At 50.4% G+C, this 26010-nt stretch overlaps 1 protein-coding gene across 1 annotated transcript in view; it reads left to right on the top strand.

Moving 5' to 3' along the window:
• The first annotated feature begins 1536 nt into the window (after positions 1 to 1536).
• pcloa (piccolo presynaptic cytomatrix protein a) overlaps positions 1537 to 26010 on the top strand; it is a 47439-nt gene continuing 22965 nt past the window's right edge. The window contains exons 1-5 of the mRNA XM_076030130.1: positions 1537 to 2026; positions 4905 to 6222; positions 7806 to 8813; positions 18490 to 18696; positions 21833 to 25871. Of these exons, the coding sequence (XP_075886245.1) occupies positions 1815 to 2026; positions 4905 to 6222; positions 7806 to 8813; positions 18490 to 18696; positions 21833 to 25871 (6784 nt within the window). The 5' untranslated portion in view covers positions 1537 to 1814. The remainder of the gene's footprint in view (positions 2027 to 4904; positions 6223 to 7805; positions 8814 to 18489; positions 18697 to 21832; positions 25872 to 26010) is intronic.

Genomic DNA, 26010 nt, shown 5'->3' with positions numbered 1-26010 from the left:
GCATGGGGCTCTGAGCTGCGCGCACAGAGGACACATCTGCCCTCCAGAGCTGCGCGGGCAACACGGCAAATGAGCACTCGCTGTCGTACATACGCACATCTGCTTGATGTAAAGCCAAGGCGACGTATTTTAATATCCTGCTCGCGCATATTCTGAGCGCAGCGGCGGCGGCTAAGGCGGCAAAAATGCACCGTCAGTCTGCAATCTCTTTGCAGCCCATCGGGGGGAAAAAGCCAGTTGTCTGGCATAATTTTGTTTCGCGTGCCGTGTGAGGCGACCTCGTCTCTTTTGTTTTGTCTTTTCATTTGTGCCGCTTTCCATAAGAAAGCACTCAAATCAGACGCTATCTGTTAGCGACGGTAGCGGCAGCAATCGATTCTTATCAAGACCGAAGGAGATAAAGAATTTGCGATTCGTGATTTATGGAGGGCTGGCGAGCGTCCCGCTGATCTCTCCCCGCACGCCGCCGCCACCGTCGTCGCTGCCAGCCTCCTGTTCTTCCACACTACCGTGGCTGAGATATGAGAGGAGACGCAGGAACAGGCCTGAGTCATGACGGGTTGATGAGCGATCGCTGCTGATGTCTTATCTGCGTTTTCAATATTTCAACCCTGGCAATTTCCCCCCTTTTTGAAGATTCAGTCATAATCTCAACTGGTGCCATAACAAATTGATTTATTTTTCACAACTGTCTGAAAAAAATAATGGATGTTTAATGCCAGCAACACTAAACAGCAAAAATATTTCAATACATTTTTTAAGGGCCTGCATTCTGCTCATAGAACAGGCCTTAATGTTTTATCCCAGACTCCACTGGAGCATCCTGAGACAATAAACCTTAATAGATCTCCAGAAACAGCATACTTGGCCTTCTGTTTACTGCCCAATGCTAAAACACATGCTATGTTGAACCTTCAGCCGACGGAGAGATTTAAATTAAGAGATAATGTTGCCCTTTGTGACGTCATAAGGGGGGGTGTTCCAAACGGCAGAATTTGGTGTTTCAGCAGCACAAATTGAAGGATGGACTTTGGTCACTAACACGTCATTGTCGCTGTATTCTAAATACAAAAAATAAACTTCTTGTGTATTTATGACCCACGGTCGCACCAAACGCATCAGGTCGAAGTTTGTCCCCTTTAAAGGCACATCTTCCTACGTTGGCGTCTTCCGATCACCTGTCAGAGGCGGCACATGCGCGCTGGGCAGAGCGGGGAGAGAGGAGAGAGCGGCCGAGGACGAGTGGCGCGTCGTGGAGAAGAGCGGAAACGGGGCTGCGCTTACTTTCAAAATAAAAGCCTCGTAATTGTGAATTGGAGGATGCAGTGGCCTCTAATTAAAGGCGTGTAATCTGGGTTTAATCTGTCATAGGCGCCTTAAATTGCGCGCCTTGTGGGGCGCGGATTTGTGTGGCCTTTTGACCACAATGACGAACCCCCACCGTGGTTCACCGGGGTTTTACGTTGCAAGAGCGCCCGGAACCGGGCCTCCGTGACGGTAAGCGTCAGCAAAACGGAGACCCACCTCACGGAAAACTGTGGTAGCGGTGATGTGCAGCTGCGGGGATGCGCGACACAGAAAAAAGCACGCGCACACACTCATACACACATATACACACACACGCACACAGTCAAGGAGGACCTACGGAAATGGCGAGGCGGAAAATAAGCGAGTGTCATAAGCAATAAGCGAACCGCCTGAGATGCACCGAGGCACCGAGGGAGGACGCCTTCTTCGCCGCGCTCTGCTGCTGGACACGAGCATCCGCGCACGGGAGTAGCGGTGGGGGCGCCGACCGGGAGGGGTCCGTCGTCATGGGGAACGAAGCGAGCCTGGAAGGCGGCGAAGGGCCGCTGTCCGGGCTTCCGGAGGGGCTGGCGCCCGACGGCAAGGGCGGCTTCGTGCGGCTCCCCGAGGGGACCCCCGTCAACCTGAGCGAACTCAGCCCGGAGCAGAGGAGCCAACTGGCCGCGGCGATGTCCAGGGCGCAGGGCAGGCAGCCCGGAGGCGCAGCGGCCGCACGAAGGCAGGGGATAGTTATTCTTATTATTATTATCACCATTAATATCATTTAGATTATTTGCAAATCCAGTTTTGTGTGTATTTAACAGGCTTAAATGTCCTATGGTGGGAGTGGATTTGAAAAGCATCTGTAATCGGGCAGGGATCATGTTCACGCCCTATTTTATTTAATCCAGCCAATTTCACCCCCACTAAAAAAAAAAACTAAAAAAAAACCCGTGTAAAACATGAAGATTATCCTCCGCGTCTGATAATGTGCACGACACATTTCTCCTCCCGTGTGCCGCAACCTTGCCTTGAGCGCGTTATTACTGTATGTGTCATTTTAGACGCAATTTTGGCGTCTCGTAACGTTGCTTGTCAAACGACGTTTTACTCGACGGTGCGTTGAAAAGCGCCGTTTTATTTACAATTCTGGGATATTTCGATTGCCCCGGATTGGTGTTCGAGTCCGCAGTTCGCTTCAGTGAGATCACAGCGTAGGAGACACACCTCCAGTATTTGTGCGAAATTTCCGAAATGCCTGCTGGGTAAGAGAATCTGTCGTGCCCAGTGTGTGTGTGTGTGTGTGTGTGTGTGTGTGTGTGTGTGTGTGTGTGTGTGTGTGTGTGTGTGTGTGTGTGTGTGTGTGTGTCCTCCTTCGCCATCCAAACGAAGATTTGACACCGAAATAAAGCAAAAAAAGAAAAAGAAAAAAGATGCACCTCTGTCCGCTGCGCACAGACGCTCTAATTTTGCCAATTACGCCATCTGCATGTGCTGAACTGGGTTTTAATCGCGCTGTGTTGTGGTGATGGGGAGGAAGAGGAGGACGAGGAGGAGGCAGAGAGCAGCCAATGAAAACAATACGCTGGCGCCTCCCCAAACGCTTCATATTTTCAAATGATTATTTTTTTCATCTATGAAAAGCGTCGCAAAAGAATGTGCTATTGAAATTTAAGATGTGCGAGTGGCAGCTAATTTGCGGCAAATAGGGAGGGGGGTGGTTATTTATATCCAAGCAAGCGATGCTAAAGGTTGGGGGAGGGGTGCATCAATATTAATATGACTAAAAATAGACCGGCAGTGTTAATGTCATCATTCCCAGACTCTCAGCCTCCTTCTTTCTGATTGTTTTTAAAAGGAAAAGTCGAACCCCCCGCCCCCGCCTTCTTCCCTTTTCAGGGAGGTGGTCGCTGTCCGTGGTGCTGAAACACACAGTACAGCCAAGTAGCCAATGACCAGCTGTGCACTTCACCCGATTGAATTGTTTTGCTGGTCTCTGACTCTGTGTTTACCCAGTGTGCATTGTGCATTTCAATATAGACATTACAGATATTTTTCAGAGTGTGTTTTGATTTGAGAATTTGAACCCTGGCAACCTAGCCTGCACAATGTATTTTTCTACCTTAGCGTGAGAGTTTTGGTTTCATTTTTAGAATTCGCTCATTTGTCACAGAGAGAGTCGGCCACCGAGCTATTTTCTGCTCGCCTCCTCTGCCTCCTTTGCCTCTGTGCGATTGTAAACAGCACAGAGATGAGTGGGCTAGCCACTGTAGCTTCTCGGTCAAGATGTGCTGATATTGGTGTGTCGAGTGTTGCCCTCAAGCGAGGCGCGCTCTTGTGAGAGGCTGTCTGGCCTGCAATTCCTTCCATTACTAGGAAGGGAATCATAAGAGTGGAACTGACTTTTTTATAATAATGATGAAAATAAAAATGTAAAGGGCGTCTTTCATATGGAAATACCATCTGATTGTGTTCAAATTGGCACTGCTGCACCATCAACATGAGTCTCTTTGACAGCAGCAGCAGCAATAAGGCTGTCAGTCACCTCCTGCTTTTTCTCTCTCATCCTCCTCTAACGCTTTAAAGGGCAGCTTTTTGCAGCAGTTGCTTCCTGGTTTCGTCACGAATGAAAGGGAGCCAGTCGTTCGTGGAGGCCGAGGCATTGAGAACACTTTCGAGGGGAAGCTCGTGCTTGCATGAGCAACATTACAGAATTGAAATCCCGGCCAACCAGCTGCCAGGATGGGGTGGGAGGGAAGAGGGGGCGTTAAGGGCATGTGCAGCCTCGGCAACACTGCAACAAAAGAAAGAAAACACAATCCAATCAGCCAACAACGACTTTAACGCAACTGTGCTCGACGGTGTGAACGTGTTTGTGTGTACAAAGCTCGGCCTGAGCTAACAAAATGCCCCCCCCCCCTCGGCTTCTATCTCAGCGATCTACCCACCGTGTCACTCAGCTGCATTCACTCTCCTGTCAGATCTAGCCGAGGGCTGCTGGCTACACATTCTGTGCTCGCTGATGTGTCGAAAGGGGCTGCGATTGTGCCCACCACCCCCCACCCCTTCCCATGGTCTTAACCTTTTATTATTAGCTCAATAAAGCTACAGTTGAGTAAGTCACACTGTATGCGCTGGATGTGGCTAAATGGATTTGAAAGGGCTATATTTAGCACAGTCAGCACAGTGACTGACATCCAATGGTTCAAGACAGTAGTTGAAGGAGAAGCTATCGCGTGGCTCCTTTTATTCTTCTGTAGCTCAAAATGAATGTCGATGTAATGCTTTTTCTTTTCTTAATCCGATTCTGTTTTGTTTTCTCCTGTTGAATTCTGTTTAGCCTTAAAGCTAATTCGCTAAGTAACATTGTTTGTAACCAAAGAGATTAGAGTAATAGATTGACTCTGAAAGCGGTCGCTCTGTTGATAAGAACACTCCTCTTTGCTTGCACAAGTCAAGTAAGAATAATCTGGTTTCATACTCTAGGGAACAATGAGCTCTCTCATAAGTTCTCCTGGCACTTGCTGAGTCGAGAGCTGGCGCGGACTCCACTTTAAAGTTTTTCTTGCTTGTTATCAAAGACTGTTTGTGTTCTTTCTTTTTTGCCCCCCCTCCAGACCTTCTCAATCTGATGCCCAGCAGCGTTCCCCTCAGGCAGGGGCCTCCAGGGGCCAGGCAGGTCTCAGTAAGAGCCGCACTGTAGACGCCTTCAACCAGGGTCCGACCGGGAAGCCCTCGCCGGGCCGAAGCCCCTCCTCCCTCAGCTTATTTGAATCCCGATTTCGGCAGGAGCCAAAAGACCCCGAGACTAAATCCAGCGGCATGTTTGGCTCCAGCTTCCTCAGCGGGGCCAACCCGCTGAGCGCCGTGTCATCCATGACCTCCTCGGTCTCCTCCTCCCTGTCCTCAATGGGCGACACGGTCAACATGCCCAAGTTTGGACTGTTTGGGGAGGAGGACGAGGAGGACGCATCTGCGACACCGGAGTCCAAGCAGCAGCCGGGGAAACCTCCTGGTAAGGGCCCTCAGCAAGGACCAAGTCCTAAAGGCCCACAGCAAGGAGGGCCTCAGAAACAGGGTCAAGGTCCTCCTGGACAGGGGTCAAAGCCAGGACAGGGACCGCCTGGTCAAGGACCCAGACAAGGTCAGGGACCTCCAGGACAGGGTCCCCCTGGCCAGGGACCCAGACAAGGTCAGGGACCACCAGGCCAAGGACCACAGGGGCAGGGGCCCAAACCAGGCCAAGGCCCACCAGGGCAGGGTCCCCCTGGCCAGGGACCCAGACAAGGTCAGGGACCACCAGGACAGGGTCCCCCTGGCCAAGGACCCCGACAAGGTCAGGGACCACCAGGACAAGGACCACAGGGGCAGGGGCCCAAACCAGGCCAAGGCCCACCAGGGCAGGGTCCCCCTGGCCAGGGACCCAGGCAAGGTCAGGGACTACCAGGACAGGGTCCCCCTGGCCAAGGAACCCGACAAGGTCAGGGACCACCAGGACAAGGACCGCAGGGGCAGGGGCCCAAACCAGGCCAAGGCCCACCAGGACAGGGGCCCAAGCAAACCCAGGGACCCCCAGGCCAGGGACCTCAAGGTCAAGCACAGAGGCAAGGCCAGGGGCCTCCTGGACAGGGGTCGAAACCAGGACAGGGGCCGCCTGGGCAGGGACCAAGGCAAGGTCAGGGCCCACCAGGTCAAGGACCTAGACAGGGAGGCCCTCCTCAGCAAGAACCAGGGAAGCCTGGACCCAAGCAGCAAGGGCCACCCGGGTCGGGAGTAGCTGCAGGGCCTCCCAGTCAGGGAGCTGGTGGACTCTGCCCGCTGTGTAAGACCACCCAGCTGAACATCGGATCCAAGGACCCACCCAACTTCAGTAACTGCACTGAGTGTAAAAACCAGGTGTGCAGCCTCTGTGGTTTCAGCCCCCCAGACTCAGCGGTAAGACAGCAACTGTTTTTCTCTTGCGTGTGTGTGTGTGTGTGTGTGTGTGTGTGTGTGTGTGTGTGTGTGTGTGTGTGTGTGTGTGTGTGTGTGTGTGTGTGTAATATATGTATTAAAAAAAAAGGTGAGACCGGGTTTAGCCCTTTTTCTGGGCTAGCGGGAGGAACACAGGAAGCATATGTACCCGAGGAATGTTGATCAAGGTGACTCATGGCCCGGCCACCAGGAGGCAGCGTGCCAGACCCCCAGGGACGCCTGGCAGATCGGGATCGCCGGCCAGAATTTTAACAGCAGAACCAGTTTCCTCCGGCTGAGCTTCTTTTTCAATGTGCGGACTGTTTGCTCGCGCTTGAGAGTCGTCTTTAGAGACGTACTGAAATGACTTTATGATTTTTATATTGTTTGAAAAGGCCTCAACACATACAGCCACCCATAAAAAAGGCACGTGCAGCCCTGCTTCATGATGCTGATCTGATCGCAAATAGGAGGCCTCTGTTGTTTGCAGACAGTTAAAGTTGGGCGTACAAAGAGAGTGCGCTGTTGTGTGAGGCGAGGGAAATGACGTGCTCGTTGGGAGATAATGACTCCCTCAAATGGCCCCACGTAAAAAGGAAACTTTAGAGAGCAGAGCAAACGTTATTTCTTAATCGCTGCGTAACAGTTTTTCGCTAAATAAAAGCAATATTTCTGAAATTTCGACAAAGTATAATTGGGATTTGCAGGTGTTTCCACTGAATGGTGTGAAGCGCATAAGCATTAATTCTCGTAAAATCTCGTCGTTTATGAGAATTACGTTTGCTTTTATTTGTTTACTATTCTTTGCTGTTAAGAATGGTTGTTGTATTTTTCGCTTTGATTACTTGTATTCTATATTATATTGTAAAAAATATTCAGCCTCCTCCTCCGTCCAAACATAACACACCATTTTCACTTGAAGGGATCTTGTCACGTGACCCCGTATGTCACGTCCGCTGACGTGAAAATGAGGGAAAAAAAAGTGTTTCCATTACAATTTTGCGATACAGCTCTACATCGATACATCTGAAAAACCACCTCGTGAGAGCGTCAAAACCTTTCAGCCATATTTGAGTGTTTTTTTTTTGAAGTTTAGGTGTTTCCATTACCATTTTTTTTATTGCGATATTTACGTTTTGCGCAATTCTAGGGTGATGGCAATGCAACTATCGAAGCAAACAATTCTGTTTGCTCCATTAACAAAACAAAAAACAGATTTTTGTAATTAGAATCAATCTATGTTTTTTTTATTTTAAGGAAATGTTTTGAAAGGTTTTGGCCTTGGACAAGGTTGTTTTTGTTTTGTATTTTTGACTGATTAGCGCTTTTGACGCTGTTGCCAGATTTAAATTCTCTCATCCTGGAGGAAGCAATTTGGCGTAAATAATGCGATTCTGTGTCATTTGTAACGCTAATTAACGGCTGCGTCTCTGATTTTTTTGCCTTTTCTTTCAGGACAAACGCTAATGTAACTGCTTTTTATGGATTTAATTGGCTGCGGTTTTCACAAGTGTGTCACTCTGCTTTGCTGTCTCTTGACTCTGTCCCCCTATGTTTGCTTCTAGGGCAAGGAGTGGCTGTGCCTCAACTGTCAGATGCAGCGGGCGATGGGCGGCATGGACCCCCCTGGCGCCACCAGGCCCAAACAGGGCTCGGCCCCGCCCTCGCCGCAGAGACAGGCGTCCGGGAAGCCCGGCAAGCTGCTGATAAAGCAGCAGAGCACCAGCGAGCAGCAGGGGCTGACTCCGCCCACCACGCCCAGGCAAAAGTCCCCGGGCTCAGCCTCCCCGGGGCCCCTCTCTCCGGCGGGCTCCCCAAAGATTGACCCTAAGACGGGTCGCCCCCTCCAGGCCAAGTCCAGCCCGCAGCAGTCTCCAGCCAAGGCCAAGCAGGAGTCCAGTTTCTTCGGTGGCTTCGGGGGGATCAGCCTGGGGGGCCTGACCGAGGTGGCCAAGCCCTCGGGGGGGTCGCAGCCCGCCGCTGAGTCCGTCACGGGGAAGCTGTTTGGCGGTTTTGGGGGCCTGATGGACTCCTCACCCAAGCCGCAGGCGCAGGCGGCGTCCAAACAGGAGGAGTCAGTGGCGGGGAAGCTGTTCGGGGGCCTCGGCGGGCTGACGGAGTCGGCCAAGCCGCCGGCCGCCGCCTCGCAAATGTTCAGCTTCGGCTCGTCCCTCTTGAGCTCGGCCACCAACATCGTCTCCGGCGAGGGCGAAAAGGCGGATGACTCGCCGCCCGGGTCGCCCCCGGACTCACCCGTCGACTCCGGACCGGGTTCCCTTCCCGACTCGGGCCCGGGTTCGCCGCCCGACTCGCCCTTCTCCCCGCCGGGCTCCCCTCCTGACTCCGACTCTGCGCCCGACACCCCGCCGGCAAAGTCCAAGAGACCCCCCAGGACTGTTTCCCTGGAGCGGGATGAGAAAGCGGAGACCTCGGCCGCCCGGGAAAGCTGTCCGCTCTGCAGCGTGGAGCTGACCCGGAGCCCGGCCGACACGCCCAATTACAGCCTCTGCACCCAGTGCAAGAAGAACGTGTGCAACCTGTGTGGATTTAACCCTGCGCCCCACCTTGGAGAGGTAAGAGGAGCTTTCGCGACATCTTCCCGCTGCCTCCGTCGCTAATTTATGCACTCTGCCTTTTTATAAATAGACGGCAAACATCCACTGTGGTGGCGTTTCATTGAAATAGGTCACTGTGGAGATAGCATCAGGAGCTGCATCACGCGGTAGAGTTTTCAGCGCTGCGTCCCCACCACGTCCCTCCACCACTCCCCCCTCCCCCTTCCAGCCTCTATCAAAGCTCTGCGAAAAGGACGGGAGTGTAATTAGATTTGTAATCGTGAATGGTGTGTATTGCATTCTTGACCGCCGAATGAATGAATAAATGAATGAATGAATAAGTGAGTGAATGGAGGCGGTCAATATTGGTGCATTTTTAAAATGCCCATTTCGGAGTGGGTTGGGGCGGGTGCCGCACCCCGCACCTATCCCCAACCCACTCCACCCTGCAGGAATAAAATCGTGCTGTTTCTTTTAAATGGAAGGTCTTACCACCAAAGAGCACTTGTAACAATTGACACTTGACTCTGAAACCAAATAGTATGCGGTGTAGAGCGCACTCTGTTGTGTGTGTGTGTGTGTGTGTGTGTATACGTGTGCATGCGCGTGTATTTGTGTGTGTGCTGCATATACAGTATGTGCAATTAACTCGCCACGTTCTTCCTTTCAGTGTAACGCAATTCTTCTAGCGTTCCTGCGCGTCTCTTCATCGGCCTGATTCGCTTATCGATGCCAGGCGAAGCAAATGATTTCATTTCGGGGTTTTGCTTCTCGTGTGCGTGTGCGTGTGCGTGCGTGTGTGTGTGTGTGTGTGTGTATCTGTGTTTCCATTACCCCCAGAATTGCGCAAAATCTTAATTATTGCAATGAAGAGCTGGTAATGGAAACACCTGAACTGCAGTAAACCTCTCAAATATGGCTAAAAGGTTTTGACGCTCTCATGGGGTGGTTTTTCAGATGTATCGATATACAGGTACATCGCAAAAGTGGCATGGAAACACTTTTTTCGCATTTACACGTTAACGGACGTGACATACGGGTTTGTGTGACCAGTTCACTTCAAGTGAAAATGGCGCGTTATGTTTGGACGGAGGAGGAGACGGAATACTTTTTACAAGTAATCATAGAGAAAAATATAACAACCACTCTAGGCAGCAAACAAAGGTAAACAAACAAAAGCAAATGTAATTCTCGTAAATGTCGCGGGACAAGATTTTACGAGAATAACGGTTTATGCGTTTCACACCGTTCAATGGAAACACCTGCAATTGTAGTTTGTCGAAGTTTTAGAAATAATGCTTTTATTTTGCGAAAAACTGTAATGGAACCTCAGCTAGAGTGTATGTGTGTGTGTGTGAGTGTGTGGGGGGGGTCCCTCCACAGAGCAGATGGCGCTCTGCGGTGGCGGGTCGTATATTATGGCTATGGAGGCCAAAAAAAATAAAAAAAATAGTGCCTTCGGTCGAGTGCTTCCTCAGCATGCAGGCAAAACATATTCACATATTCCAGACCCACTTAATATTTGATGCAAAGTCTCCTAGTTACCGTCTTCAACGTCACTCGCGAGAGCAGCCGTCCTATATTGTCGACCCGCTCTGACGTCATCCTCCTCGGCGCCCTCGCAGTCGTGTGATTCAAAATCACGTTTGTCCGATCCCGGCCTTCACGTGTTGGCTCGCTTTGTTAGCCGCTAGCTTAGCCCGAGCTGCCGCTAATCTGCGGTGTATTTCTGGCTCTCTGAGCGCCCGCTGCTTCCGCAGCACGTGACAGAGGCATGCTGGGCAAGGCTCCCACACCGTAATTCCCGCAGGAAAACGTGCAAAAAGACCCGACTGGCGCCTTCATTTATTCATCTAGCGGCGTTTGAGGACGTTTCAGTTGTTGTTTTTGTTTTGTTTTTTCGCGTCAGCGGAATTTCAAGATGGCCACCGTCTGCTGTTGACACAGACGCCATTACAGAGTCCATTAGGTGTCTTGTCCATTCCTGCAGGTCCTGATTGCACCGGCTGGGGCTGAATAATGATGAGCTGAATTACGCGGTTAATTGAGAGTCAGGCATGGAGAAAAAAAATCTAATTAGGTTCGTAGTGGAGCGATGGATGGATGGATGGATGGATGGATGGATGGATGGATGACTGAATCGTTTATAGATCTGTCTTCTGCACGCTGTCTCGGCTCCGGACTCAGAGCTTTGTTTTGTCCTTGTTTTTTTTTGTTTTTTTTTATAAAGGTAATAAACGCAATAAGCTTGTGTCCAATAAAATACTGTGCCACACTCTTTATAATCCCCTTGAGGGAACTTGTCTTGGACTCCAGTCCTGGCACGTATAGATGTAATTATGAGTGGAAAATAAACAAAACAATACACAATACATGGCAATAAAAAACAACCCCTGCATCGACAAAGTGGATTTGAATACACAGACTGTCTGATTTCACAGGATCCGATACAAAGAAATACTGTGCAGCACCGAGTAGAGCGGAGCGCTGTGACATGAGAAAGAAAACCCCACTTGTCAAACAGTCAGTTGTAATCTAATCAAAAGCAGTCACAGAACGGAGCTTTATGAATAAATCCGGAAGCAGGAAAGAAGCACAGAAGGTCTCACCTTCTTGCCCTGCGCTGTGCCACTATTGTCTGCCGTGACGTCAGCCGCCAGCGGGGGTCCAACTGCTGACTCACAGGAGTGGCTCACAGGATGCATACCTGATTTGTATGTGTGTGTGTGTGTGTGTGTGTGTGTGTGTGTGTGTGTGTGTGTGTGTGTGTGTTTAAAGACCGTGCTGCATATTTTATATTGGAGGCCGTTGAGTAACCCCTTCTGTGACGCAGGCGGGCGGTTGGAAATCCACCCACCGCCGCCGCCGCTGCTGCTGCTCCTCCCCCTTTAACGGGCTCCTAAAGTGACGGCGTCCACACGTGTGCATGCGCAACATTAATCCGTCTCCCCCTAAAGGGATTGAAAGGGCGACGGGTTGTTGTTTGGTTTCCCTCCGCGGCTCGACCCCGGCGTCGCTCCGCCACTCCGCTCGCCCTCCTCCCTCCTCCCCCTCCCCCCACCTGTTTCCTCTTTTTTTCTCACTTATTTTTCCTGCCCCCCTGTAACTTCCTCCAGCCTCGTATCCTTTAATCTTTTCCTGTCTTCCCGCCGGCTTAGAGGAGACGGGCTTAATGCCGGTGCTTTCCCTGCGCTCATCCTGCCTTAAACACTGTGTCCTCGGCCGCGTCGCCCTCGCCCCGTTGCTCAGACTGCTGCTGCTGCTGCTGCTGCTGCAGGCTGACTGGCTTTGATGTCGGAGGGAGGGAAGTCTGTAAACGTGCGTCCGTGTCGAGCGCTACTCGGCGGTATTCTGTCTTTTTTTTTTTTTCCTTCGCTGCGGCACAGTCTCCGTGTCATGTCGCCCTTATTCACTAATGAGTGTTCCCGTCGGAAGGGGCCTTCCGCGAAAAGGGGGTCAGAGTTAGCAGCTGAACAGGGGTGAAGTCCAGAGAGGAAGCGGGTCCTTTAATATCTCGATTAAACGACCCACTGCATGTCGTTCCTCGGAGCTTTCAGTCCCATGCTCTTGGTAGCAGACCTGTGCTACGTTCAGAAACATGTTGGATTTAGCCCTCTGTTTACAGCTTGCTGCAGGAAAGAAAAGCTTTGTTGGACCGACCTTCCACGTGTTTGCAAAGGACGGCCTCAGGTGGGCGGAGCCAACACATGGCTGGGCTGCAGTGCTACTAACCCCGTGCCATTTGTGACATCACAATGGGCTGATTTCTGGAAAGTGCAGCAGGCGATAGATGTCACTGACCTGGGAGAGACTTGTCAGTGCCCTTTATGAGGTCACAAAGATATATTTTTTTAAATTCCAGGAATATCCAGAACTTCGATTTTATTTGATTTTGTGTTTGTCACGCGTTTGTGCGTGTGCGTGTGCGTGTGCGTGTGCGTGTGCGTGTGTGTGTGTGTGTGTTATTCTTTTGGTAGTGTGGCTGCATCCTGCTTTTACTGCTTTACTCGTGTCCTCCGTCCTTAGTTGATATTCTGTGGACCTCCACACCAAATGGCAGCGGTCGGCCACAGTTTTGCACCCTGCTGTGGCTGCGGCTGCTGCTGCGCCCCGATAAAACGCTTCCCCTCACAGTCGTACACACGCAGCACCAGGCATGGGCACGTTGCAAGCAGGAAGCCGGCCTGGTGGGCGCTGGTTCTCTTATTTACATAGTCGTCGCATTGTGGATTCAAACATATTTTTTGCATCCCCGAATTCCGTTTTTCTGTGTTTTTTTACCATTTACATCCCGTAGAATGTTGCTCATCCTGGTATTTCACACCTGTTTTAGACCTGCAGGTGGTCTTGAGCAGAACTTGTACATTTCTAGTGCACAGTATGTTGGAAGATACTGCAAAACCGATCACCCGGTGTCCAGAATTTGTTAGGAAGCTGCTCAACTCTTGTTATTTCCAGCCCTGGGAATGGGAAAGGGTTTTATTTGGACCTCTGTTTCCTGATACTCCAAATTCCATGGCGATAAGTTCCGGGTCACCGTGTATCGGGCGCTTCGCATCTCTGCCGCCACTCTCTCGCCCAGCTGGCTGAAAACATACAAGAATAGCCGCCCAACCGATCCACAAAAGGGGGGAGAACAGGAGCCACTGCGGGGCAGCTCTCCGTCTCCTTTGTGTCTTTTGTGTGCTTCCGCCTTTTTAAAAAGCTTCTCTCGGCAATGCGTCGCTCGCCCGGTGGCCGCCCCGGAGAGGGAGGACGCTGGTATTTTTAGATGTTAAGGTGTTTTTGCGCTTGCGCTGTGCGTTGCTGGGGAGGCTTCCTCGCTGCCTCAGGGGTCTCTCTCTCTCTCTCTTACACACACACACACACACACACACACACACACACACAGCCCTAATTTCCTTCTCTCTGCCAGCTCCTGAAGCGTCTTCAAGCAATGACAAGTGGTTTGTCATTGTTTTGGAAAGCACCATAATTGAAATGAAGCGTCCGCCGGCTCCCCCTGCAGCCCTTCAGCAGAATCATCTCCAGTTCTCTCCTTTTTAGCCTTTAATGCCAAGAAGAGGGGGGCAGGTTTGAGGGGAGTGAGAGAAGGAGAGAGGAGGATATGGAGCCAAGACAACGTGTGTGTGTTTGTGTGTGTGTGTGTGTGTGAGTGTCTGTGTGTGTGTGTGTGTGTGTGTGTGTGTGTATGTGGTATGCGTGCGTGCCAGCATTGAACACTGATGATGACGAGCAGGCAGGCTGGGACGCACAGACGCCCGGGAGAAGACAAACACACACATTCTGGCGCAGGATCCATGTAGTTAGCAGAGGCTGTTCCACCCCCAACCACCCCTCCCCCCTCTGCCGCCGCCCCCCCCCCCCCCCCCCCAGGTTGACGACGGTGACTTTTGCTGAATTATGTTGACTTAATGAGGTCCAAGATCACAGATTAAAAGAAATGTGAAAACAGGCTGTACAGTACAGCCCCAATTTCTCTGCGTTAAGAAATCCTTGAAATAAGGCAGATTTACCCAGCAGAGAAGACATTCAATGTGCGTATACATGGAAACTGCCATTGTTAATTCCTGCAGATTTAATCGGTAAAGGTGCAAAAAAAGAAAAAACTTGAGTTTAAATTGAGAGGGGAAAAAACGGCAGCCGCCTCCTGATCCAAAGCACACAGAGCCGTGATGGAAGTGAGGCGCCCACGACGGGCAGATGAAATGTGGGCTGCTGCAGGAGGACAGAAGAGACTCAGGCAGACACTCTGGAGAAGCTCCGGCAGGAAGTCGGAGCCCGAAGGCGGAGGAGAGGTGGTGTCACATGATCCGCACTCCCCTCCGGGCGCTGCGGACCGTGACTATCTGACTGTTACGTTTTGCTTTAGCTCTGGTGACTCACAACTCTGAGTCACTGCAGTGGCACCTACAGGCTGGAGAAATATCTGGAATAGTACAAATTTTAACATCCTGCAAGAATGAACCAGGGTTTTTTGACATTAGTTTGCACATTTTCGGATGGGAGTGGATGGGATTTAAAGGTCTCTCTTCCAGACACTGGAAACACTGTTTCTGTCCAACAACAAACCTCGAGATCGGTTTCTAAAACGCAGTTTCGTGTCAGTTTGTCAACCCTGCGGCGGACGCACGGGCGAGCGTGACGAGCCTTCACCATCCTAAATGTCAGCACTCTTGCTGGCTGAGGCCCTGCCGCCGTTTCCGACCCATCGGCCCGTATCGTTGTGGAGCTCCTGTGGCTGCGAGCTTCGAGTCATAAAAGTGAAGAGCAGGAAATTAAGGAGATTAATCGAGTTCTTTTTTTTTCTTTTTATTTGGCTCGTCATCACGACCGCAGCTTCTTCTTCTTCTTCTTCTTCTTCTTCTTCTTCTTCTTCTTCTTCTTCTACTACTACTTCTTTCCATCTCCCCTTCCTGGCAGTCGATCAACAGATTTGCGGGCCGCTGACTTTAAGCCTGTTGGCACGTCAAGCTGTTTGCGTCACATTCAGTGACAACGGAACACATTCCTCCTTCTTCCTCTTCTTCTTCTTCTTCTTTTTCATCCACTTTTTGGTTTTGCTGCCTCACCGTGTTCCCCTCTCAGACGCCTCCTCCTGTTTCCTCTCCCCTTCCTCTCACCCCCTGGTTATCCATCCATCCCTCCCGCTTCTTCTCCTCCTCTATCCCTTGTTCTTCCGCCCTCCGTGCCAGCCGCTTTCTAAAATTAGATGGGTAAAACCTTTTGAAGGATTCCCTTTGTCTTAATCGAAGAGCCTCGGCCGACCTTCGCTCCCCTCCCCTCCCCCGCCCCTCCCGTGTCCTTGGAGGGAGGGAAGTTTTTCGGAGAGGAGGTGGAAACGCCTCGGCCCGTCCTCATTGGTCGTCGCAGCGGCAGCTCGTGTTTGAGGAACGCTCGCGTGGGAGGAGACAGCGACTTGTCACTTCCTTTCCCTCGGGCCTCGTGACTTTTCTCCGCCGCCGCCGCCGCCGCCGCCACTCTGTGTCACTTCGTCGGCGGCTTCGGCGCATGTGACGCCAGAAAACGTGCCCATAAGACGGCGATCCAAGCAGAACTATCCCCCCCCCCACACACACACACACACACACACACATCCCTCCTCTTCCCTCCACCACCATCATCACCGCCCTGCTTTTATGAATCATCTTCGCTGCTCTGGCTGTCAGACAGAAATACACAATAGGCTGCTTTTTTTTTTTTAAAAAAGCTCGCAGCTGGATAGATTTGCTCTGTGTTTAATAAAATACAAAATACACAAGGCAAGTTTGCCAAGTCACCTGGCACAGATTTTAACTTCGGCCTCCAGCTCTAAGCAACGGTAGGTGGCTTTTTCAATTTGAAAGTGCAGTGAATTCCATTAGCCAATCAGCTTCCTTCCTTGACTTGACTTTGGCTGATGAGCGACTTTGTCAGTTAGTCTTTTTGTGAGGACGTCCATAGCGGTCGTTCATCACGCCGGCCGCTCGCTCGACCCGCCTCATTTTTTAGGGTTTCACAGCCTAAACAGTATGATGGATTAAAGTCAGAACTGGCACTTTGGGGCGTTGGCGCGCAGCAGCTCTTTACTTTTTCTCTTGAGTTTGAAGGTAAAAGTGCAAGTGATGGACGCTTGTGGGTGGCAAAGCTGCCAGAGTCCCGTCAGCGAGCGAGCGGCGGGGCAGGAAGTCGTTTAATACACCTGATGGGAATTTTTAGGGTAATTGATGTCAGACACGGTGGTCACTCTGGTCACCCTGGTCACTCTGCCGCGGCGCCGTGGATGGGCCGGCCCCTCTGGAGGTGCTGACAGACCATCTGACTCACAGTTTTCTTCCAGCAATTCTCCGTTCTTCGGGTGCCAACACGCGCACACACACACACACACACACACACACACACACACACACACACACACACACACACATTGATGGCCGGCTTTCTTCTCAATTCATCCTTTTAGAGAATTTTGGTTCCTTTTCGTTCCTAAAGACACTTCAGTATTTTTTTGGTAAAATATCCCAAAGCAAAACACAGCCAGTTCTGCAAGGCTCTTCCTCATCAGGTGAGCGCACGCCGGCGTGTCATTTCTCTCTGGTCTGCCTTCCTGATGGGAACACGGCTGCTCATGCCTTATTTATCCAGCGCCCCTCCTCTCCCCCACTCTCCTTCTGTCTCCTCCCCTGACTTGTCTGCTGCACGACTTAACGTGCAGGCAGCCGAATCTCCCGCCGCCGCCGCCGCCGCCGCCGCCGCCGCCGCCGGAAAACAGAGTTTTAGCATAAACCCTCCTGTCGAGCCTCAGTGGGCGGGGAGTGGGTGTCGCAGGCGTCGGTGCGATGGTGTGTGTGTGTATGTGTGTGTGAATACGGCTTGAAACACGCTGACAACAGCCTTCCTCCACTCCACCCCGGATGATGACCTGTGTGCGTTTTACGCCTCATTGCTCTACATCGGCTGGGTTGTGCGTTTGTGTTTGTTTTGTTTGCTGCGCCACAACATGCATAAACAATTCCGCAATTGACTGACTCGGCCCTTAATTTCCTCACCAGGCGAACGTGCAGCATCACTGGCTGAAAGAAGCTGCGTCGGCAGCACGTTTGTTTTTCCCGTATCGTCGCAATCCGCTGCACCGTTAGCAGGGGGAGCTAACGGCCGCGTCCCCGGGTGTAGTTTGTGCAGCTTTTACATTGAGAGGTGCAGAAAACCGTCCTTCAGCTTTTCCCCCTCCTGCACTTCAGTACGTCAGTAGAAGAGCTGCCAACGCCGAGGCGTGCTCTCTGTGTGCACCGCCGTTATGTTTTAAACATGCCACAGACACGGCCATCGATCATTGACGCAGACATGCGCTCAGAAATAATGTCTCCGCCAAAGTCGGCTCCATGAAATGTCTGCGCCAGCCACCCAACCCACGCTGACATGCACCGGAAAGCCCCTGTCCCATTACCATGCATTATGCATGGGCCCCGTCTCTCTCTCTCTGCCTCTCTGTCCCAAATGCAAGAGCTTATTTTGAAATAGAAGACAAAGTCATTGCTAGTTGCCTGGTTCCACATATGTGTGTCAAATTCTGGGGGCTAGGAGTGAGGTACATTCGGTCAAATGTTTTCATAGGCTCTTTATGTTCAATTAAAGGAGCTGTATGCAAAAGAACTAGCAGTGCGCAGTAGAAAGGGATGTCGCACTGTCACGCCTTCAGCCGCAAGGGCAGCGCACAATGAATAGCCATGAGTGAAGCACAAAGGTCCGTGCTAACATTAGCATAGGTAGCCAAAGTGGTCGAGCCTGAATTGTATTTTACAGTAATCATCCAGTCCGATTCAATCGGTGCTTCCTCACAGGAGGGTTGTGGAGAACTTGCAGGGTGCCAGTTTGTGTTGGTGCATATGCTGTGCAAAAACTACAACGTCTTGATGCAAATGTGACAAGGAAAGTGCAATTTAACTCTAGTTAAGAGTAATGCACAAGTAGTTGGTATTTCCATGATGGGCACCAAAATTCAGATGGAGCGTCTATGATTTTACGCGTGCTTGCAAATTTAGGAACTTTGGAAGTTTTTTTTTTTTTTTTTTTTTAATCAACTTTATAAATTAAACACATATCGTTTACAGTTTGAGTTAAGCTAGCTGTGCATCCTAATCCCAAACAACCCCTGCATGTTGTTCTGAGAGTTTATAATCATTCAGCATGCCTTCTCCTTCTCTTTGCCTTGCAGAAGGAATGGCTTTGCCTCAACTGTCAGACCCAGCGAGCCACGTCTGGCCAACTTGGAGCCGCACCACCTCCTGCCGGAGTTGCTTCCCCGAAGAAGCAACCCCCTGCTCCCGTTCCCGCTCCCTCCTCCGCCCCTGCCCCAGCCGCTGTAGATAGCAAACCTGTAGTCGAAGCAGCTGACCCGACCCCAAGGGCCCCTGATGCCAAGGTAGTGCCCACACCAGACACTCCCACACCCGCCTTACACACACCCGAACATCCACTTCCCATACCTGAACCTACCCCTCAGGAAACACCTGGCGATAGTGAGCGCGCAGAACCATTACCTCAACCCAAGTCTGGGTCTGAGGCTCCAAATTCAGAGAGCAAATCCCAGAGTAGCGCTGAGATCCCGGTGGAGCAACAGCTGAGCAGCACTGAGAAAGCAGCGCCAGAGCAGCCAGAGCAGCCTGAGTCTGTGCCTGTTGACACTGATCAGCAGACACAAGGTGCAACTGCCGCTGAAATCCCCAAAGTCCAACAACAGATTGGCTGTGAGGAGGAGGTAGAAAAACAAACTTGCTCCAAGGCAGAGTCTTCTGATGTCAAGCAGCAGGAACATAGTGACTCTGTCGCGAACTCCCCAGCAGGTCAACAAGAAGAGAGTCACTCCGAGAAGCCTTTGCCGGCTGTGGAGAGTGAACCGCAAAATGCGACAACTGATACGGATTCAGGGCCTGCCAAGCCAGAAATAGAGCCAAAGATTGAGGCTGTGTCTCATCCGACAGGTGATGTCAAAGTGGACCCCTGTCCGGATAAGCTTCCAGACCAGACGGAAAATTCAATAGAACCAAAACAAAAGTTGAGCCCCGAAATGGACTCGCAGGAACTTCCTGCTGAACTCGATCCAAAGCCAGACACAGCAGCCACAATGGAAAAAGAGCAGACAGCAGCAGAAGTGGAAGTTGGGGGGTCAAACCAGAATTCTCAGTTAGAAGAATGTAAAAGTCCAACAGTGGGAGAAACACAACAAGATTTAGAAGACACAGCAGTTACTTCAAGACAGGTAGACGCTCCTGCTGAGAGTGATGCTTGTGATGTTCCCGCTCCTGATGTGAAAGGTGAAGTCACTGTTGTAAAAGAGGTTGATTCAGGAGAAAAAGTACAAGAGCAAAAAAGCATAGAGGGCGCTGTGCCTCCTCTGGCTGATGCTGATGGAGATAAAGCACCTACTGCTGACGGTGAAGTCGCTGTTCTCCAGCAAGAGGAGGTGGCTAAGTGTGAGCAATCTGAAAGTTCATCAGCAGTGTCAGAAATCCATCATCCTAGCTCAGGACCAGCAAAGGAGATTGAATTCAATGTTGGAGGAGAGGAACCGCTTTGTCCACCCGCTGCCCCAGCAGAAAAACTACTTCCTGTTTCGCAAACGGAGGACACCAGTGTGCCGGAGCAAACAGAGCAGCACGCCACAGCTGAATGTGAAATTCCGATCGAGGAAGTTCCCCCCGCAGGTGAAGTGGCCCAGCAGGAAATACCTCAGAGGGCCCCAGACATGGGAACATCAGCTGAAATGAAAGCAACAACGTCAGCCGTTGAAGAAAGGGATGCCAAGGAGAAAACCGCTGAAGAACAAGAAATTATTGAAGAGAGTGCTGTTCAGGAGGCAGCAGCCGAGAATGAATCATCTAATGGCAATGCGTGTGATGAAGACAAAGCTGGAAGTAATGGAGCCGTGGAGGATGCAGCTGAGGGACTGGAAGCTGACAAAGAAAAAGCTTTGACAAAAGAAGCAACTGAAGAGAAAACGGCAGTGAAGGCGAGTGACCAGAAACCTCCAAGGGAGGAAGAGGAGGAGGAGGTTAATAGAGTTGAATCAGGTCCGAAACCTTCTACTGAAGCAGAGAGATTCGGTCACGAGACGGAGAAAAAAGAATCGGAAAAAACAGAAGAGCTTGCTTCGGCTGTTGCTGGAGCGATCCCCGAAGATGAGACACAGATACGAGAAACAGTAGGAGAAAAAGCGCAGTCAGACATTTCAGGAGAGGCAGACAGGAAGGAGGGCGTGGGCCAGAGAGAGGAACAGCAGACGAGTGCAGGCGGAACGTTGAGAGCAGGTGACGAATGTGACAAGTCACCGGCAACATCCGAAGAAAAGGTCAGTGGGAGGCAGTTGGCGCCGAGTGGACAGATGGCATCAGGCGTCGGCACCGCCGAGGAGACGTGCTGTCCGCAGGAAACGGCGCCTGTCCCTGAAAATGGCGACGAAAAGAAGAAGGAGACGGTTGCAGATCACAGCAAGAGAGAACCCGAGGAACAAAGAGAGACTGCTACTGGAGGGGATAAAAAAGTCCACAAAGAAGAGTCACAACCTGTCGACAGTCAAATCCAGACACCTGTGTCGTCGTTAGCGGAATGTAATGCGGTGTCTGCTGCCGCCGCCACTGATGTCCAGGTTGACGTAAGCCCAGAATCGAGGGAGGGCGCCGGCGTGTCAGAGGCGGCTGGCGGAAATAAATCTGTATCTGTCATTGAAGTAGCTGTAGCAGAAGCTGAGCTCCCCCTAGTCCCTGTAGCTAGCCAGCAGGAAAAAGGCCCACAGGAGGAGAACACGCAGAGCCCACAGCCCGCTGATGGTGGTGGTGGAGTCGATGAGGTGACCGTAGCAAATAGCATTGTGTTGTCGAACCACAAAATTCAAACATTGCACAACAAGTTCCATTCAATCCGAATTGTCTAAACTCTTTAAATAAAACAGTTACTACTTCTCCTTAACACTTATTGTGCATCTCCTTAACACTATTTATTTGCAATTTACAGTGCACACAGTTTGTGTGTGTGTGTGTGTGTGTGTGTGTGTGTGTGTGTGTGTGTGTACTAGTTTTAGGTTGCTTTCACATCTGGACAGATGATTTGTTCCAAAGCAATGTGCATACTTATTTATTTTTTTCAGTTGTTTTGCATTTGGCTTGCTCCGAGTCGTGAGTGAAGGTGCGGCGAGGAGCTGAAAAAGCCTTCATCTTCTGCATTTGGATGGATGAACGCAACATTTTTCACATATTTAGCACGTTGCAAACAAAACAGCAAACTTTATATAATTGTGAGTAGTTAATAAAAGAGAGGGGCTGTATGCTGGCTGTCAAACAGTGACATGCGACGCATAAAGGTACAAGAAAACATTGTTTGTGCTGACAATCATTTGGCTACTGTTGCTAGGCAGCACACATAAAGGCCCTTTGTTGCCTGTTGTGTCAGAGGAACATCTCAAGTCTATCCAGATTTGAAAGCACCCTTTTTTATTCTTACTCAAGTACTTTCTTTGAAAAATAACCAAAGTAACTCTGTCTGTCTGATTTTTAAACCCACAGGTGAAAACGGTGCAAAGCTTAAAGGAGCTTAAAGAAACCGAGAGGGCTGCTAAGGAGGGCAGTCCCACCAGCCCATCAGACCTTGCCAAGCTGGAAAGCACAGTCCTTCCCATCCTGGAGGCCAAGTCAAGCACAAAGCAAGCAGACGAAGAGAAGCTTACAGACACTTTAAAGGCCAGACGCAAACTAGAGGTACTTCCCCTCTCGCCGGACTCGCCGAGTTCAGAAGAGGACCGGGAACTCTCTGAGAAGAATGCCAAAGCTGCAGCGAAGAAGAAGCTCCTTGTGCCGATGGACATCAGAGCTGATTCCCTGGACGACAGCAGTGAAAGCTTTGGCAAAGAGAGTCCGATGTCGGGTGATGATGAAGACTTCATTCGAAAACAGATCATGGAAATGAGTGAAAATGAGGACGTCTCCCCATCGGATGAGGAAAATCTTATAAGGCGAAAGATCAGAGAGGATGAGAAGAAACAAAAGGAGCAGAAGACAGCGGTTGAGAGGAGCACATCAGGGAAAGCAAGAAAGCTCTCCAAGGGAAGTACTATCAGCCCAGATGATGACGAGGATAAGGTCCTAAAGGGCTGTCTTGATAAGCCTGACATAGACAAACAACTGGAGAAAGACCTAAAAGAAGAGAAAACTGGCACTGCAGTTCGGAAGTTCGAAACTATGGAGCTTAATGCAACAAGCAGTCCTATTCGAATTCCTAATGACGATGGAGAGCCTGAGATGGAGTGCCTCACCGACTCTCCAGATGATCGATCCAGAGGTGAGGGCTCATCCAGTCTGCACGCATCCAGTTTTACTCCAGGGACATCGCCAACATCTCTTTCATCACTCGATGAAGACAGTGATAGTAGTAGTCCCAGCCATATTCGTGCTGGAGAGGGTAAACAGCATCGGAAAGCCAAACATAGACAGCCAGGTCAAATGCTGCCAACTATTGAAGATTCCTCTGAGGAAGAAGAGTTGAGGGAAGAAGAGGAGCTCCTTAAGGAACAAGAAAAGCAAAAGGGCTCAGGGAAAAAATCAAAGAAAGACAAAGAGGAGATGCGAGCCCAACGAAGGCGGGATCACTCAAAAACCACACCGAGTAACCTGTCTCCAATTGAAGATGCCTCCCCGACTGAGGAATTGCGACAAGAGGCAGAAATGGAGGAGATCAGACGATCATCTTGCTCTGATTTCTCTCCCAGTATTGAATCAGATCCAGAAGGATTTGAAATTAATGCAGAAAAGATTGCAGCTGTCCAGAAAACCTATCGGCTGCCCACGTCAGTGTCTCTCCACTCTCCAACAGATGAACAAAACACAAACAAACAACAGAAAAAGCCTCTAAAATCAGCCGATGAGGCCTATGAGGAAATTATGCTGAGGGCTACTTCTCCTACGTTTGACACAGGCAAGACTGAGCCTGGAAAAGAGACCCTGTATGGAGGCATGCTCATTGAAGACTATGCCTACGCCTCTCTTATTGACAATTCAGTACCTGATGTGGGCGAGCGAGAGAAGATTGTTGTTCCAGCAGAGCCAAAGAAGCTAAGATCCCCAGATGAAGTATATGAAGACATGATCAAGAAGCGAAAAGAATTTCAGAAGCTCGAGCAGGAATATCAGAATATGCAGCCTAAGAAAGAAGTCTCAAGCCCTGAAATTGTGCTGCATCCTGCTGAGAATACCGTTACCAAGAGCAGTGCAGTAACAATAGGCAAAGATGGAAAACCATTGTTGGACGCGGACACTGCCTATGAAGAGTTGATGAAGAGAGTTCTAACTCCTGGAACAAGCCCAACTCAACAGGAGCCTGAGGCTGAAGGTACTGCTGTGAGAAGGGCACTTCACCCGATCCCTGACCTTAGAGTGACCCAGTGCTCTTCCGGAGAATTGTCATCAGATGAGGAAAATATGAACAAGAAGGAAGAAGAAACATCTGCAGTATCGGAAACAGAAACTACACCTGTGACTGTGGTTTCTGAGCAAGAAACCACCATAATCACGTCATCCCAGACTGATGTTGTTGATTTATCAGGTGCACCCCAAAGAACACAGGCGCATGTTATTGCCAGTGTGACACCCTTGCCAACAGTTCCTCAGTACACACCCGGTATTCCTAGTGTAGTGTCGACTGCCCCACCTGTGCCTCCTAAACCAAGCATTCTGATGAGGGCTAATTCTCAGGAAAAGGCAGACGCACCTGTTGTGCCAACACTGCCTCCTCCAACCCCTCCAAAACCAAGTGTTTTTCCAAGGAAACCTCCAGTCCCACTTCCATCTCAGGCACCAGCTACTCAAATGAGACAAGAGGCTTTCACTGCAGACCAGGGACCATCAGCAAGACAGGCAATCACTCCCATGTACAAACCTCATGTCCCCCCACCTGTTCCTCCAAAGCCATCTCTTCCCATTGCTGTTGGGGATACCAGACCAGGGCACGGTCCTAAACCACCAATTGCACCAAAGCCTGGCTCACAACCCTCTTCACCAGCCCGTGCCCCACATCCACAAAGACCAACGGCACTTCCCACAGGTCCAACTGATACATCACTCAATTTGAGTCCCTCCTCTGAGATCAAGCCTGCTCATCCCTCACCAAAGTCTCCTTCTTCTCCAAGATATGCCCGCAATCTTCGTGACACATACGTGGTCATCACTCTTCCATCTCAGCCCAGCTCCCCAGTTGAAACAATTTCAACTCAAGCCCCTTCCAGCCCTGAGCCGTCATCTCCCCTACACCAGCCTCATCCACAAAGTTATTACCAATCGCAGCCTCAACCTCAGCAATATCCACAGCAGTATTCACAATCAACTCCTCCTCAAACATCCAGGGTCCCTCTGGCATACACTCGTGTAACAGAATCAATTGAAAGTCAAGAGATTTGTGGCCCAGAAAAACATGTTTCAAGTTCTTGTCACATAATTGAAGCTATATCTGCATCAGCTGAGCCCCCTGTTGTCATGCCTAATGTCATTTCCCAAGTGGTCACCACAGAGGTCCAGAGGACAACAGTCTCTGTTGTTCACGAAAGGACAGCTCCACCAGTGCCAGCACCTAGAGCGAATGGTGTCCCAATCTCGCAGGAGAAACCCAAAGTTCAAGTGCCAGCACAAAATGCGCAGGTCTTCCAACCTTTTGAGGTTGTCGATCTTCGGACTATGAAGGTAGATTCAGAATCAGGCAAGAATGGTGTCGATCTATCTGCCAGCCCTGACTCAAGATGTGAGTCTCTCACAACAGATGCAAATCGTCTGAGCAGTGCGGTGCAGTCCCCTGTTGTAAACCTCAGTGCCGAATCATCCACCGTGTCTATTGTAACTGATAGCATTACCATTGTGACCTGTGCTGCCACAATCCAGCAAAGTAACAATTTAGAGACCTCTCAAATGTCATCTGTGCCCCTTCAGCTCACAAAAAACAAAACATTTGAGCCTGTTTCTCAGATTATATATCGACCCATTGATTCTCAGCCCTCTCTTCATGCCGGTGCAGAAATCCCTATCAACCTCTCTGTTAGCTCAAGTACAGGTGGAGGAAGCTTCCAGACAGCCCCTGTCACTATTGCGCCTACTTCAGTTGCAAGTGCTGCAAATGGATTAACAACGGGAACATCCACAGTTGCAGGAGCTGTGGACCTTAGCACCACAAAACCATTCAATACCGTAGTATCAATTGATACAGCCTCTGCAGAAGTGGCCACAGCTGTAGTCACAGATGATGATGGCAAACCTGTTGACCTGACTGCTGGGAAAAGAGCTGTATGTTGTGATGTTGTGTACCAGCTCCCATTTGCAGGAAGCTGCACAAGTCAACAGCCTACCACACCACTGCCTGAAGACCGTTTTGGATATCGTGATGATCATTATCAGTATGACCGCTCACCATATGGCATGAGAGGATTTGGTGGAATCAAACCATCGATGTCTGACACCAACCTGGCAGAGGCAGGCTTGTTCTTTTACAAAAGTAAGAACAGCTATGATTTCAGTGGCACCACAGATGGTGCAGTAGATCTTACTTCTGGAAAGATTTCAGATGCAGGTCAGTGGAGTGACATCGCCGACCTGTCACTTAAATGTCACTATGAATTGCCACCACTCATTCATGGCTAATGTGACATTTTGGTTTTGTTTTGCTTTTTTTATTATTTTTGCATGCAACTTTTTAATTTCCCTTTGGA

Source organism: Nelusetta ayraudi, unplaced genomic scaffold (genome assembly GCF_046127955.1).
Source record: "Nelusetta ayraudi isolate G7.1 ecotype Tasmania unplaced genomic scaffold, CSIRO-AGI_Nayr_v1 ptg000027l, whole genome shotgun sequence".
In the NCBI taxonomy this organism is placed as follows: domain Eukaryota; kingdom Metazoa; phylum Chordata; class Actinopteri; order Tetraodontiformes; family Monacanthidae; genus Nelusetta; species Nelusetta ayraudi.
Note: the sequence above shows the minus strand (reverse complement) of the source record. Positions and strands in the feature narration are given on the sequence as shown.